Source organism: Trichosurus vulpecula, chromosome 4 (assembly GCF_011100635.1).
Source record: "Trichosurus vulpecula isolate mTriVul1 chromosome 4, mTriVul1.pri, whole genome shotgun sequence".
In the NCBI taxonomy this organism is placed as follows: domain Eukaryota; kingdom Metazoa; phylum Chordata; class Mammalia; order Diprotodontia; family Phalangeridae; genus Trichosurus; species Trichosurus vulpecula.
In genome coordinates this window covers 295304533-295321001 of record NC_050576.1, presented here as the reverse complement: position 1 = coordinate 295321001, position 16469 = coordinate 295304533, and the positions used below count along the sequence as shown (strand labels likewise).

Sequence of the window (16469 nt, the reverse complement as noted above, 5' to 3'; positions counted from 1 at the left end):
AAAGAAGTAAAGGTGAAGGAAGGAAAAAAGCAATGGGATTTCTCAATAAGGAGGTTGTTAGTGACTTTAAAGAGTTGTTTAGTTGGATAGTGTGTGAGGAAATACTGATTCTGGTCAACGCTGTTTAGTGAACAGTTCACCTTTTGTGCATGTGATTTGTTGTTTGAATATTGGTATTATGGAAGAACTCTGGTGAGAGAATTGGAAAATTTCCTTCCTTGTTTGACAATTCAAATTCGGAAAATTCTGACCTTGACTTGTGTTGAGGTAAAGTGATTTTGTGTGTCACTGTTAGCCCCTTCTAAATGGTCTTCTCTTTTGTAAAATGTAGAGGAGAGCTGCAGATAGTCACAGATGACTTATTTGAAAGTCTTCATGGGATACATTCGATTGGATATTGTATCACTGAATTGACAGCCTTTGAGACGTGACATTGTGTTTGGGCTTCTTGCTTTGTTTGCCAGGTCCCTTCAGTCTTTTCTGAGTGCCTTCTTAATGAAGACACAGCTGCTTCAGGATAGTGTGTCAAGCATGTTTAGATTCTTTGTAGAAGACACAGCAATGTACACCTCTGTCTCTGTCTCTTTTTCTCCTCTCTCTCTCTCTTTTTCTCCTGTCTCTCTGTCTTTCTGTCTCTCTTTCCCTCTCTCTGTCTCTCTCTGTCTCTGTCTGTCTGTCTGTCTGTCTCTTTCTCTCTCTCTTTCTATATATATATATATATATATATATATATATATATATATATGTATGCAGTGGTTTTGTACAATAGGCCTGCAACAAAGAATATTTGCCTTTTAACATTTGGTTATCTCCTGCTTCTACCTGTCTACTGGTGTTGCTCTTGAAACCTAAAGTGATTTCTTTTTCTGTCTCAGACTTTATTTGATATCTAAGAAATACAGCAAGAAGGCATTTGCTCATGGTATTTTTAAAATGAGACTTAGGTTTGAAAAATTGCCAGAAAGCACTCTTCTGGTACTACTTTTTTTGTAACTAGGTATAAAAATAGACATAAGAAAACTCAGTAATTCTTTCAGTACCAAATTGGAATCTGCTGGATTGCTTAATGTACTTAATGTAACTGTATGATTTAGGTAAACTGGGGAATGATAATGAGTATGAAGGAATTGCTGGCTACCTCCAAATCTCATTTGAGACCCAGGATCCCTCTAAATTGGGTCAAGGGAGTTTGCCTCGGATATGTGGCATTTTTGTCTTCCATTAAATTCTAAAAGGAGCTAATAAATAATACCATTCAGATTGGCTCATGCTTTGATTCAAGCAAGAAGCATTTATATCTGATGACTGCAGGGTAGCATTTTCTTACTAATCCTAAATGGAAAAGCTGAAACTCACTTCAAAGGTAGGAAAAAGAACATTCATAATAAAATCCAGAAAATCCCTTAATTACTATATTATTGAATTATCCTAGAAAGGTTAGGTAAATGCAGGAGGCATGGATAGATGGCATTTATTCTGAAAAAGATTTGAGAAGTTTTGTACACTGCAAAGTAAATATATGTCAGCAGTGAAATATGGCAGCCAAGAAGACTAAGATGATCTTGGACTGCAAAGAACCTATTATGTACAAAAATACTTATAGTAGTTCCTTTTGTGGTAGCAAAGAAATGGAAGCTGAGGGGATGCCCATCAATTGTGGAATGGCTACAAGTTACAGTATATGAATGTGTTGGAATACTATTGTATTGTAAAAAATGGTACAGGGTATGGTTTCAGAGAAACCTGAGACGACTTGTATGAACTGATGCAAAGTATAAAGTAAGCCAAATCAGGAGAACAGTTTATACAATAATAATATCATGAAGACAAGCAACTTTGAAAGACTTAGTTAACTCTGATCTACAGAATAGAGAGCTGTTGGGACTCAGAGCACAAATTGAAAAGTATATTTTTTGACTATGCCCAGTAGCTGAATTTGTTTTGATTGATGATTTAAAAAGGTGTGGAAGCATGTAATACATAAATATTTTCAGAAAAACACTAAAATTAAGAAGGTTTGTCTCTTAAAGAGAACAGCCTTTAATAACATGGGACATCTCTCCTGACATCAGATAACTTTTAAGCATGTGATAGAACCACTGGAGTCAATGTATAATGCAATAAGTCTGTTTTATTTAGAGCTTGTCTATGGTGCTGTACTTAGAAGGCAAAAGAAGTGTTACTGTACATACAATATTTGAGAGATGTATGTATGTTTTGACTATGTCCATGCCTCCACTTTTCTTTTTGATTAGGAGGGTCTAGAATGACTGATCTGTTTTTTTCATCCACTACAAACAACTATGTGAAGACTGAAGCCTAATCCATGAAGTCTAATTGATATCTGTAACATTTCTGTTTTTCCTAGGGTGGAGAACATTGCTACTATCATGGAAGTATCAGAGGCATTAAGGACTCCAAAGCTGCATTGTCAACATGCAATGGACTGCAGTAAGCACAAATCTTCCTTTGACATTGGCATCATTTTAGAAGGGGAGGTAGTCAGCGTTTTCCAAATTGTAATGTAACTTCAGAGTTTATCATGATGGAAAAGTCCCTTTTCAGCCTCCTGGGTGGGCTGAAATTAGATGTGCTTCACAATCTAGTCTTTGATTGTTTAATGGAAACTCAGGACCATAATAAATAAAGATGTTTCCATTTGGCTTTTAGGTGTTTATTCTTTAGAGACAACCCTGAGGAACCCGCTCAATTTTCTGAATATAATTTATAATGGACTTATATAAGAAATTAACTTAGAGTACATCATCCCAATGTATAAAGGGCAGATTGTTAAACTTCATGAATGACCCAGTTTGAGATCAAACCTCTAATCCTTTGAATTAAAAAAAAATTATACCTGAAATTCTCTGTAAGTTTCTGGAGAATAGGAATTTTGGGATGCCTACAGTGCTTAGCAGGGCATTGGGCACACTATAGGGTCTTAGTCATTATTTGTTGATTGAATTTGAGATACCATAATGTAAAATAACTTCTGAAGATATTCTGTGCAGATTTCATTTCCAAGTGGTATCTCAGTTTACCTGGCAGAAATGGATACCATGAGATTGATTTTGTTGAAGATTTCTCATTGTTCTCTGCTAGTATTTGTCAAACCTTCCCTTTTTTGTTTCTTGCATTATAGTGGCATGTTTGAAGACAGCACTTTTATGTATATGATAGAACCACTGGAGTTAACCCACAGCACAGTAAGTCTGTTTTCTTCAGAGCCTGCTTAGAGGGTTGTACTTAAATATGTATCTTCAAATAGCAAAGAGGAATGTTGAGAGAATCAAAAGACATTTAGCTCTATTCCCAAATTTTCCACCAATAAATTTAATTTCACTTTATCTCTCTCAGCTTCAGTTTTCTCATCACTAAAGAGGAGAGTTGGATTAGATAACCTCTGAAGGAGGTCTCTTCTCTCAGTCTCTAAAATTCTGTTTTGAAAATTCAGTTTGGGTTGGAGGGAATGGAGGCAATTGATGTTGGAAGCTACGTGCTCAAACTGTGAAAAATTTGTTAGATTTGGGATCAGATATTCAGAGTTCAAATCCCAACCTTGCCACGAAGTGCCTGGGTGATCATGTGCAAATCACATGATCCTTCTGGGCCTCAGTTTCTTCAGGTGTAAAATGAGAGGGATGAACTATTAAGATTCCTTCCAACTATAAATCTGTAGTCTTGTGCTACTTACACCGCTGTTATGTTTGTCATTCATCTCTTTACCAGACAGAATGAATTAGACCCATCAGTTTGACAGAAGAGATTTTCTAAGGTCTTTTTTGCCCTTGTAGAGAAAAAGTGTTTTCACTTTCTGAGCAGGAAGTCTCTTTGTATCTTTTTTTGGTGTTGAATGGTATGGTTTTCTAGAGAGAAAATGGTAAATAGCCAAACATAAATAGAATCAAGATGGCATAGAGGAAGGAGCCCTGCATTTGAAGTCAAAGGAAATGGCTTTGAATCACAGGTCTACCACTCATTCCCTGTGTGATCTAGGGGAAGTCCCTTAAGCCCTCCAGCTTCATTTTCTCATTTGTAAAATGACTATATGTGATCTCAAAGGTGCCTTTCAACTCCAAATATAAGATCCATTAGATGAGTTATTTCTATCAGGATGAGCAAGATCTCATTTTAACACTTTGAAATAAAAAAAAGCCCTTAAAACGTCACTCAAGCTGGTAGGCAGAATATTTGGCTTATCACACATCACATTCCATAAACATAAATGAAGAAGTATTATCCCTAATATATGTAGACATTTTGGTTGCTGAAAGGGCAGAAAAAGATTTGTGTAAGTAAAAATGATAAAAAGTAGCTTGATAAGAAACATAACCTTTAATATAAAATGTTGAGGAGAGCCCCCCTCTATTCCCCATTGATCTGAGGATCAGATAGAGAAGTGCCCCCTCCCCCCAGATGAAGATATATTTGGAGTCAGAGCTAGGATTGAGGTCATGGTGGCTGTAGGGCACATCAGCTCATTTGCATGTCATTATTTTAGAGTTCTGAAGCTTAGAGTTGAGAAATTGTAAATCAAACAACTGTTTGGGGATCATAGGGAGATTATAAAGGGACTGATGGGTTCCTACCTGATAGGAAGGTGGATTTCATGAGTTTTTCTAAAGTAAAGATGAGTCACTGCCAAAGGAGGCCCTGATTTGAGGCACTGGCAGATAAAATAAGCTGGAGAAGAAGATATAGAAAGAGTGGGAAGGAGCCATAGGAAAAGACAGACAGAAATAGTGGGAGATAGACTGATTGCAGGAGGAATCACAAGAAACTGAGACCAGAAGACATAAGAGCAATGAGAGGAGGTACTTCTAGCTGAGACGGCTGACTCTTCAGCAGTGTTGCTGCTTCAAAGACAGGCATTGCTTTGCTGATTTTGCTGGATAAAGGCTAGGTCAGTTTCAGCTGCAATGTTGACCGGAGGGGAGCTAAATCTTGCTGTTGTGTAGAGCCGGATGAACATATTATTCTCTGTTGCCTTCCACATAAAGCCTGAGAGAGGGGGAAATCTGTGAGGGGTACATGGTTGCCCCACTACTGTTCTCTTTGATTTGAGAGAGGAAAAGAGAAGGGAAAGATAGACTTTGTTTGGCTATAAGCTGGGCTTATTGCATAAGAAGTTTTGCTTTGCTGGAAGCCAGCTGGAGAAAGCAGAATCCTGTTGAGTGAAGAACTGCCTGGTCAGGGCTGGTCTGTATTGTCCAAAGAACCAACCTGAAGGAGCTTTGTAGTGTTCAGGAAATGCACATCACTGAACAGGTGCAATCCTGATATATTTCAGATCAAATTTTTAAAAAGTTTAACTCTTTCTCAATGTCCTGTTAGCTAAGTGAGCTGGTAATTGCTTCATCTCTTTGGGAGTGGGGAGTGGATAGCCTTGTCTACCAGGAAAGTGGTGAGAAACAGAAGGGGATCAGTTAGTAGTGAATCCGCTATGTGGAGTGCAGATTGTTCTTGAAGGGACAATGACTGTCAAATATGCAGTCCAGAGTTTTGAGTTGCCCCAGGAATATGAATTACTTCATTCATCTTCCTCCTTGCTAGATTTCTGTGAATGTGTCTACCCTCCACCCTCTATCTGTTTGAATTGGTGGGAAAATATAATTCAAGTTTATGGGTAAGCTGTGATATTTTGATTATTCCAAATTTCACTTACTTTTTAGTAAAAGTGATGGTTATTCTTGTTCTTACTCTCTATTTAGTAAATGTTATGATTGTTTCTGCTTTTAACTGTTATTGAGAAAATATTATGATTACTTTGGATTTTGCCTTATTGTTAAGTAAGTTTTATGTTTAAGTCAGTGATGTCACTGTGACTGATTTTGTGTAAATGGGAAACACACTGGTTGGGACTCAAGGCCAACAGGGGTAAATAGTAGGAGTATCTCCTCTACCCCCTTCACCCCACAATTAAACACACACACACACACACACACACACACACACACACACACAGAGATTATTCCTAGGATCCTGAGGAAAAGTGGGTAGTAGCTTGAGAACCATGGCCAGTCTCCTGACATTGGGAAGTACCCGAGATAGAGATATCCCCAAAAGATATCATAGGGTATGGGTGCCATATTGAAAACCATATTCACAGGCTATACTGCCCAGACCACATAAAAAGGACATGTTATTTTGGTCAAATTTTCTAAAAGATGCAAGCATACAATGATACCTCAGTATTTCCTTCAAACATAGTGCTTCCTCAAAGCAAGTGTTGTGATTCAGAGCCTGAAAGAATATGTAACTAATCTCTTGCAAATGCATGGGATGCTGTATTCTTTTAGACAAGGTTGTTTGTGATAATCCATTATGTTAGAAATTTCTGAGTGATTTGTTTTGCATGAACCTTCTTGTGTACCTGGGAATTTGCTTTACCTATGGGGAAATCTCCATAAACACAGGGGTGACAATTGTGAGAAGTTCATTTAGAAATGCTGGTCATTCATAGCATACACATCCAATCTTATGCTTGTATGACCCTTTAGGATTTAGAAAATATTCATTTAATCCTTACACAAGCCCTGGGAGGTAGGTGGGGCAAACATTTTTATCTGTTCTTTGCAGATGAAAGACTGAGGTTCAGAGAGGAGAAGGGACTTTTTTTTTTTTAGGTTCCAAAGCTAGTGTGTGTCAGAGCTGGGACTTCAAGGTCGGCCTTTAAAATTCAAACCTGGTTTTGCTTCTGTTACATCTCAAACCACTGAATGGATAGAAAGGACTTTAAAAGGCCACCTCGCTATTGTTATTATTATTATCATTCAGTACTGAATTGAAAACATTATAGAAAAAAATTTTCCGTTGTCAGAAATCTTTAAAAAAGGTTTCACAGGTTCCTGTAATAATGCTGTAGCCAACAGTCTTCCCAGTGTCTAATGTAAGTCCCTAAATTGTTCTTTAAACCCATTTTTTGGTAGCTATCTGTGAAGTCAACCACTCAATATCACTTATACAATATCACTTTTAGAAAAATTAGACATTATTATCAATATAATAGTACTTTGAAATTTATAATGCTGTATGTACATTGTCTCATTTGATCTTCCCAACATGTATATTAGGTTCTTTTTTTAAACCTAAGTAAAGGTATTTTTATCCCCATTTCACAGATGAGTAAACTGAGAACCAGACAGGTTTAATGACCTACTTATGGTTCACACAAATAATATGTGTCAGATGTAAGAATTGAGCCCAGGTTTTCCTGATTCCCGGTCTAGCACTTCATCTGCTATACACCATCGGGCCTTTCAGATATTTGAAGATGTCGATGAATTCATCTGTAATGCTGTTCTCTTTGCCCAATAACCTCATTTTTTGGGCCTTTTCCACCAATTGTCTATTTCTTTTAATCATTTTTATCTAAGACATCTCATTTAAACTACGAAGACTGATACTAAAATAGAAACGATGTATTATAGAGAACATTTCATCACATTTACATACTTGTGAGTTGCTTTAAGCTGACAGAATCATATTTCTATCATAGTTAATGAAAATTCCACCCTGATTCTTTGGTCTTTTCCCAAGATACTTGCACATGTATTTGCTGCTCTTCCCTATGAAACTTAGCCTTGATCGTAACTCCTCCCAGTTTTTCCCATCAAGCATTCCTAATACTTGTGAACCACTGTTGCAAATGACTACTTTTGGTTGATGGGGGTAAGGAGGACAGCCACGCCTCTATGATAAAATGAAGAGATTTCTAATTTTGTAAGTAATCTGACTGGATGCATCTTAAAGATATCCTACCATCCAAACTAGTATTTAATTTCTTATCTGGATGTTCTAGCCTGTATTTCATGATGAGGATTCAGGCTTTCCTACGTTCAAACAACAGATTCAAAAGCAGTTACAGAGTCCCTAGCTTTGAAGTAGGAGAAATAATTATTTCAATTTGTTCAGAACCAAATGCAAAAAGAGACCCATAATCAGGCATAGACATTCCAAATAAAATAACTGGATATTTACCCCAAACATCTGGTTATTGAGTGGAATATAAGCACCTCCCAGGGAAAAATTAATGGAATCACTGAGGGTGAAGAGAGATTATTATAGCTCTTTTATATCGGATGAGCATAGTCACTTAAATTTTTGTATGTCTTTATAATGACATAATCTTTGATAAAAATTGGTGCTTTGAACATAGAGATGATTTAAATAGTCCTGTATCGTAAGGCCATCATAGGATTTAGAGATTGTAGGCATCATAGATATCAAGGAGTCCAGTCTCCTCATTTTGCTGATGAGAAATCTGAGGCCTAGAAAAGTTAAGAAGGTTGTACATGATCCCATAGCTACTAATAGCAGAGCAAGGATTCTAGCCCAGGTCTTCTGACTTAAAAATCAACTCCTCTATCTCCTACTATTCTTTATTTTCTTGCTAGTGGAAATATGTGTGTGTGTGTGTGTGTGTGTGTGTGTGTGTGTGTGTGTATGTGTGTGTGTTTTTTGGATTTCGGATAAAATCATATTTTGAGACAAGAGAGTAGTCCAATTTAAAAACAAATCTTCCATGCCAGTTCTCAACTGTTCCCTTTCTCAACTACCAGACCAATGAACAATGGGTCAACTTTTTAAATAATGTTAGGTCTTGTGGAATTTTATTTTTCCCCACTTTAGTAGGAGCTAGAACCTTGTTATCCTCACATATCACTCTCATTGTTAATCCTAAGTGGGGATTGTTTGTCATCATAATAAAAAACTTATTATGTTCCTGTTACTTAAATAGCCCTATTATTCAGGGACAAAAATCAGTCCTTTTCCTTTTGGCTCCTTTTTCTTCCATTATACTTCCTGCTTTTAAATATATGTATATGTACACATATACATATATTATTTTTAATTTATGGAATCAAAGAAATATTTCTGCAACATAGTATAATAAAAAAGAAGATTGCACATGAAACTACAAATCTACTATGAATAATTTGCTAGTCCTTTTAAATATACACCAAAGTTATGTAAATTTCTTTTTTTCTTTTTTTCCCTCCCCCCCACCCTAGAGATAGACACCATTAGATGCAAATAGGTATATATATGTAAAATTATTCTATACATACATATGTTTATCAGTTCTTTCTCTGGATGCAGATACCATCTTTTTTCATATATCCTTTATAATTAATTTGGTTATTTATAATAGTCAAAATAACTTATTCACTCAGAGTCATTCTTAAAACCATATTGTTGTTACTGTATACAGTGTTCTCTTGGCTCTGCTCATTTCATTCTTCATTACTTCATGCAAGTCTTTTCATGTTTTTCTAAAATCACTGAGCTCACCATTTCTTATAGCATAGTAGTATTCCATCACAATCTTAGACCACAGCTTGTATAGCCACTCCCCAATTGATGGGCATCCCTGCAATTTCCAGTTCTTTTCCCACCCCAAAGAGAGCTGCTATCAACATTTTAGAACATATAGATTCTTTTCTTTTTTTCCTAATCATCTTTGGAAATAGACCTAGTAGTAGTATCATTTGGTCAAAGGGCATAGGTAGTTTAATAACTCTTTGGGCATAATTCCAGATTATTCTCCAAAAGGGTTGGATCAGTTCACAACTCCACCAACAATGGATTAGTGTCCCAATTTTTCCACATGTCCTCCAGCATTTTTCCTTTGCCTTACAATCATTTTAGACAACCTGATAGGTGCAAAAAGATATCTGAAAGTTGTTTTAATTTGTATTTGTGTAATAAAAATGACTTAGACCATTTTTTCAAATAACTATAAACTGTTTTGAGTTATTGGAAAACTGCTTGTTTATATCCTTTGATCATTTATCAATTGGGGAATGACTCATATTCTTATAGATATGACAAAGTTCGTTATATATTTGAGATTTGAGACCTTTATCTGAGAAACTGTCTATAAATTTTTTCCTCCAATTTTCTTCTTTCTTCTGATCTTGGCTACATTTGTCTTATTCGTACAAAACCTTTCAAATTTAATGTAATTTTAAATTTAATGCACTGCCTACTTTTAAAAATTATTTCACTTCTCCTTCCAACAAATCAAGAAGGAGAAAGAAAAATAATAACCCATATTTATGTAGCATTTTAAAAAATATTTTATATTTTAAACAAAATAACCATAAGATAGTCTAATTATTATTCTGTAATATACAGCCATGATATTGAATATTATTTACATGTTATGGGGCAGCCAGGTGACCCAGTGGATAGAGTGTTGGGTCTGGAATCAAGAAGACTTATCTTTCTGAGTTCAAATTTGGCCTCAGATGCTCACTACCTGTGTGACCCTGGGCAAGCCCATTTAACTCTGTTTGCCTCAGTTTCCTCATCTAAAAAATGAGCTGGAGAAGGAAATGGCAAACTACTCCGGTATCTTTGTCAAGAAAACCCCAGAAAGGGTCATGAAGAGTCTTACATGACTGAAAACAACTAAATAACAGCATTTACATGTTATAGATAATTATATAATATAAATATAATAATATAATATAAAATAATATAAGTAGAATTTGTTTCATATAATTATATGAGTATATATTACATAAATATATTATATATATAATAAATATAATTCAGAGGAGTTAAGTGAGTTGCCCCTTGTTCTACAGTAAATGAATTTAAGCATCAAAGCTAGGACTCAGGTTTACCTTATTTACATGTCTGATTTGTTTTCCATTATGCCATTTTTGGGTCAATTTAATATATTGTCTTGTTGTGCTAGAGTTTAAAGTTTTGTCCTCCTTACAGTATTGTTTTTGGATTGCTTTGTGAATTTCACTTACATAAATATCTCTGTTACCATTACTATGTTTATTGGAAAGTACATTTTTGTTGAATTTGATTTTGGAATATTAGAGCTCACTATGTAATTTTAATATCTTTTAAATAAGTCAAGTAATTTTGAGGAGGAAAGCATTTCTAGTGAGAAGTATAGTATAGCACATATGTGATATGTTAAAGTTCATTTTTGAGAATATCTAATGAAATTATGCCTTCATTTGATTAAAAAAATTCAAAGAAGATATAATTTGCTCATCTTGCATGTTTTGAAGAACATAGAAATTCCCACCTTCCTGAGAGCATATAGTAAAAGATCTAATGTTGTTTCATAAAGGTTTATTTGCATCCTTTTAACTGTCAAAAATAATTTTTTTTTCAGAAAAGCACAGGTCGACCACATATAATTCAGAGAACACTAGGGGGACACACTTCTAAGCAACTGAAGAATCTGAGTAAGTTTCAGTTGAAATGGCTATTGAATGATTACTTTTTCAGCAGGATACTGACTGTGTCTGTCCCTCTCTGCATCCTGTTTCCATAGTGCTTCTACTTAGTCAACAAACTCACCTCCACCCTCTATCTCTTCCTCTGTAACTCACTAAGCCAGGAGGAAGATCATTATCCTCCTTATTTCATGGGGCCCCTTGCAAACTCTCCTTTTGTTATCCTTGCTCAGTGTCTTTCCTCCCTCATAGTTCTTTTTACTTCGCTATTTTCTTGGAATCATGATCTCATCAGTGTGGGTAGTTCTTCTGCCATTATATCTCAGATCCCCTTCATGACTTCTCAATCTGGACAGTTCTTTTCTTTGTGCTCTCAGAAATCCTCTATAAAAGGATCTACTCACTGTGCTAGAGACATTCGCTTAGCTCTTATTAAATATTTGAATACCAAGGCAACACTCAGTTGTCCATACATTACCTCATCATATCTCGTCATTCTCTCTTGCACCTGGGTGATCATTGTTGATAGGTTACAGTGTACGTCCATTACATCAATCGGTTGACATACTAAATCAATCCACACACATTTGTTAAATGCCTACTATATGCCAGGCAGTGAGGAGCCAAAGACTGGAACAAGTTCTATCATCAAGCAGCTTACATTTTTCTTCTTCTTTTTATTTTGGAGGCAATTGGAGTTAAGTGACTTGCTCAGGGTCACAAAACTAGTGTCTGAGGCTGAATTTGAACTCAGGTCCTCCTGACTCCAGGGCCAGTTCTCTGTCCACTGCATCACTCACCTGCCCCAGCAGCTTACATTTTATTGGGGGGAGACAACATATACATATATAAGTATATACAGAAAAAAATACCAGGTAACTAGGGAGAGAAGGCACTCATAGTTGAGGAAGCAGAAAAAGCTTCATGTAGAAGGTGGTACTTGGGCAGAATTTTGAAGAAAGAGAGGGATTTTGTGAGGGAGCAATAACAGTAGGTATCTTTATGTTGCCTACAATTTTGATCTTCTGAGATCATGGTGTTCCATGATTGGGACCAGCTGGGTGGCACAGTGGATAGAGTAGGAAAACTCGAGTTTAAATTCAGCCTCAGACCCTAGCTGTGTAACCCTGGGCAAGTCACTTAACCCCAGTTTGCCTCAGTTTCCTTATCTATAAAAAGGGGATGATAATAGCACCTTCCTCCCAGGGTAGTTGTGAGAACCAAATGCAGTAATATTTGTAAAGTACTATGTGCCTGGCGCATAATAAGCACCTTACAAATGTTAGCTATTATTAAGATGATGGTTATGTTTCACAATTACGATATTACTGGACGATATTGGTGCTTTTGCAGCAATGAGTAGTAGCCTAGCATAATTGAAAGCATTGTAATTCTCCACATGCAGTTCAGCCCTTCTTGCCCAACTTCCCAATCGACTCTGGGCCCACTTACTTTCCATCTGCATTGTCTGTCTGTGATAAATAATGATGATGGATTCATACAATGAGATCTCACTGCATGCCATCATCTGGGTAATAGGAATTCTGTAGGGTGTGTGTGTGTGTGTGTGTGTGTGTGTGTGTGTGTGTGTGTGTAGTCAAAGGATCTTACTGTGAATCCTGTATAGTGTTCTAGGGCTTAATGAAATTCATTTCCATTGTTAACCACAGATGCAAATGTTCATTCTACAGAGAATACCTATTAATTTGGACTATGCAGAACATCTTCGGTGACAGGGGCAAACACCACTAGCAGCCATTTGTTGATATTTTATGTGTTGTTTGATAACGAGAGGGTCAGTAAACAAAGTTATTTCTGAGCCTGCATCTATATCTATTTGTGTGATTTTAATGTGCATGGGAGACACACTGGTGTGAGCAGGAGCCTTTGAGGAAGCATTTTGCTCTGCTGAATACAATGCGAATAACCATTATGCAATCTGGTTTTGTATTCTATATTTTGCACAGTAACCTATGCTACTGAGAAGATTTAGTCTGCTGTAAGAAAATCAAAGGCAAGAGACTGCTTGTTCTCCTCTGTTATTTTCATCGAGGGTGCCCTTGATACATACATAGACCATTCTCCTAAAACTTTATAGATGGAAAATAAATTTACTAATAAATTTACTAATGATTTCTTGGTAATGTTTTTTTTTTGGTAAAAGTTTCGCCTGTGACTTTAGTAATCATTTTGGAATCTTTATGTTTTGGAGATATTCTGAAAATTGATCCCGGTGTGCCTTTAAATTGTGTTGCTTTCAACATGGATTTTTTTTTATGTGTACGATTTGGGTAGATCAGGTCAGCCATTCTTCCCAACTTCATCTTCTTAAGTACAGTGAATAATTTTGCATCTGATACTGAGATTTTTAAAATCCAAATATGGTGGTTCATTTTTCAGTAATGATAATAGATTTCTGTAGAGAGGTTCTGGCAAATCTGTTCAGTTCTTCACCTATTTGTTGTCCTTGTTTCATCTATAAATGGTTTAGAGATGATGTAGCTTCACTGGATTTCATGCCAAACTTTCTGCAATCCTCAGCTGTATCTCAAGCTGTCAAGGAGATTAAATACTTATGGTCTGAAGCAATTTCTAGGGTCCTCAGGTATCTTTGTTGTGATTACTATTTTCTGTAAGTAAAATTTCTCTAAGAAATCAATAAATATTTTTACTTTCTCCCTTTCCTATTTCTCAGAATTAGCAACTTTTAAAAATAGCTTGAATTGGAGCTGTTATAATTTTACCCAGTAATTTGATATCTTTATCCTTTTAAATTTGGTGTTGATTTTCACCTTTATTTTAACCAGTAAGTGATCTGACAACAGAACTGTTGTTGTTCAGTCATATCCAACTCTCTGTGACCCTATTTGGGCTTTTCTTGGCAAAGATACTAGAGTGGTTTGCCATTTCCTTCTTCATCTCATTTTACAGATGAGGAAACTGAGGCAAACAGCATTAAGTGACTTGCCCAGAGTCACACAAATAGTAAGTGTCTGAGGCCAAATTTGAACTCAGGTCCTCCTGATGGTTGGCGCTTTACCCACTGTACCACCTAGCTACCTCTGATGACAGAATAATTGTTGTGAAATGACTGAGTCTTTCACTGATGCCCAAAAACAAACATGTTTATTTCCCATATTGTTAAAAAACACAGAAAACATTTGATTCTATTATTTCGACGCCATTAGCTACCATGCTATATCTCTCTTCCCTTTTTCAGCTAAGCTTGAAAAAGCTGTTTATGTATTTGGTGGTTCCACTTTTTGTCTTCTAAACCCTCTGTTAATTAGTTTCTGACCTTATCATTCAATTGAAATTGTGCTCTCCAAAGTTACCAGTGATCTTTTAATCTTTGCTAAATCTGGAGGCCTTTTCTTAATCTTTGTCCTTATTCATTTCTCTGTACTTGCTGACATGGTTGACTACCTTCTCACTCTAGATACTGTCCTTTCTCAAGTTTTCATGACCCTGCTATCCCTTGCTTCCTGTTTGACTCTTCTGTCTCCTTTGGTGGGTCGTCCATGTCATGCCTACTAGTTTTGGGTATTCCCGAGGCCTGTTCTTGGTCCCACTTTTATCTCTACTATTTCACTTGGTGATCTCATCAGATCCCATCAGCTCAATTATCATCTCTATGCAGAGGCTTTACAGATATATTTAGTAAGCCTGATGTTCTCTCTCTGTCTCTCTCTCTCTGTCTCTGTCTCTCTCTCTTTCTCTCTCCCCCTCTCCTCTCCCTCTTTTTCTCCCCCCTCCCACTTCCCTTCTCTCCTTCTTTCTCTCTCTCAGAGTCAAGTGACTTGCCCAGGGTCACACAGCTAGTAAGTGTCTGAGACTGAATTTGAACTCAGATCCTCCAGACTTCAGGGTCAGTGCTCTATCCACGGTGCCACCTAGCTGCTCTCTGATTCCCTCTTGAACTCCAGTCCTGCATCACCAACTGCCTGTTGGATATTTCAAAGGCAGTCAGCTAGCAGTGAATGTGTTGTAGGCATCTCAAGGTCAACATGTTCAAAACAAAACTCATATTTTTCCGTTCCCAAGCCCCCGATTCTCTTCTGCTTTTTTCTATTTCTCTGTGTTCCAATTAGCACAATGCCTGGCACATGATACAAGCTTTCTAAATGCTTGTGGATTGATGGATACTTTGTGAACCGTATTTGATAGTGGGCATTTGTGCAACAATGATATCTCAGATCCTTGATTTATTGCTGAATCTTGGTAACGTCAAACTCGGTTATATTTAATGACTGTGATGCCATCTTTGAAGATGAATCTTTTACCATTTATTTTTACAGTGAAGGGCACCATGGCATAGTGTATAGAGGCCAGCCTTGTAGTCAGGAAGCCCTAGTTTCAAAACTTGCATCTGAAACATACTGGTTTATGATGCCTCAAGCAACCTCTAAGGCTATAAGTTGCAGATGATTTGTGGATCTGTATCAGTGGACAGTTTTCATACTAGGAATTCCTCGCACAGGTCTGAACTGTGTTCCTTCACCCCACCCTCCCATAAACAGTTTTATTGTTCTTTATTTTATTTAAAAGGGAGTACAGTTATTCCTTCCACATCATGACTTTCCTCACTGTGATTTTGATATATTGCAGGTTGGCATAAGAAATTAAATTGGAATATTTGGGGGGAGTTTTGTGGAAGCCACAGGTGACATGTGAAGGCCAACAGATGACAGAAAAAGTTTAGAAACCCAGAAATGCATAAAATATACGTATAGCATTATATAATATCACTCAAATTTTACAATAATGTACTATAAATATCCCATAAAAGAAAAAGAAAAAATCCAGACTTCTTCTCTCGTATGAAGGGAGAGTCCAAAATTTTTATGCAGATTTTCCAGATCACAGGGTTGTTGGGTCCTTAACCCCTGTAATGTGGAAGGCATAACTATACTTTATCAACCCATTGAAACTTATATTTTGGAATTTATTTTTCTTTTTTTTTGCAGGCATGGAAGAGCATAACCAGTGGCCCTTCTTGTCTGAGTTACAGTGGCTAAAGAAAAGACGACGAAGGAGAGCTGTGGGTATTTGAATTAAGGCTTAGCTATTTCATTCTGGCATTTTAATGTTGTAGCTATTATGAGGCAGAGTTTCTTTATGCATTGATACTATAAATTTGTGGATTTTCTTCGCTCCAGTAATAACCTCATTTTTCAAATATATTAGATAACATTGATTTTGAGCTGTATTACATAGAGAGATTTTAACATTTTTTTCTCTCTTCCTTTGATAATTCAT

The 16469-nt window shown here is 36.5% G+C and overlaps 1 protein-coding gene across 1 annotated transcript in view; it reads left to right on the top strand.

Moving 5' to 3' along the window:
• ADAM23 (ADAM metallopeptidase domain 23) overlaps positions 1-16469 on the top strand; it is a 245007-nt gene that overhangs the window by 126815 nt on the left and 101723 nt on the right. Inside the window, exons 5-8 of the mRNA XM_036757815.1 lie at positions 2369-2451; positions 3143-3206; positions 11147-11219; positions 16178-16251. Coding sequence (XP_036613710.1) covers positions 2369-2451; positions 3143-3206; positions 11147-11219; positions 16178-16251 — 294 coding nt within the window. The remainder of the gene's footprint in view (positions 1-2368; positions 2452-3142; positions 3207-11146; positions 11220-16177; positions 16252-16469) is intronic.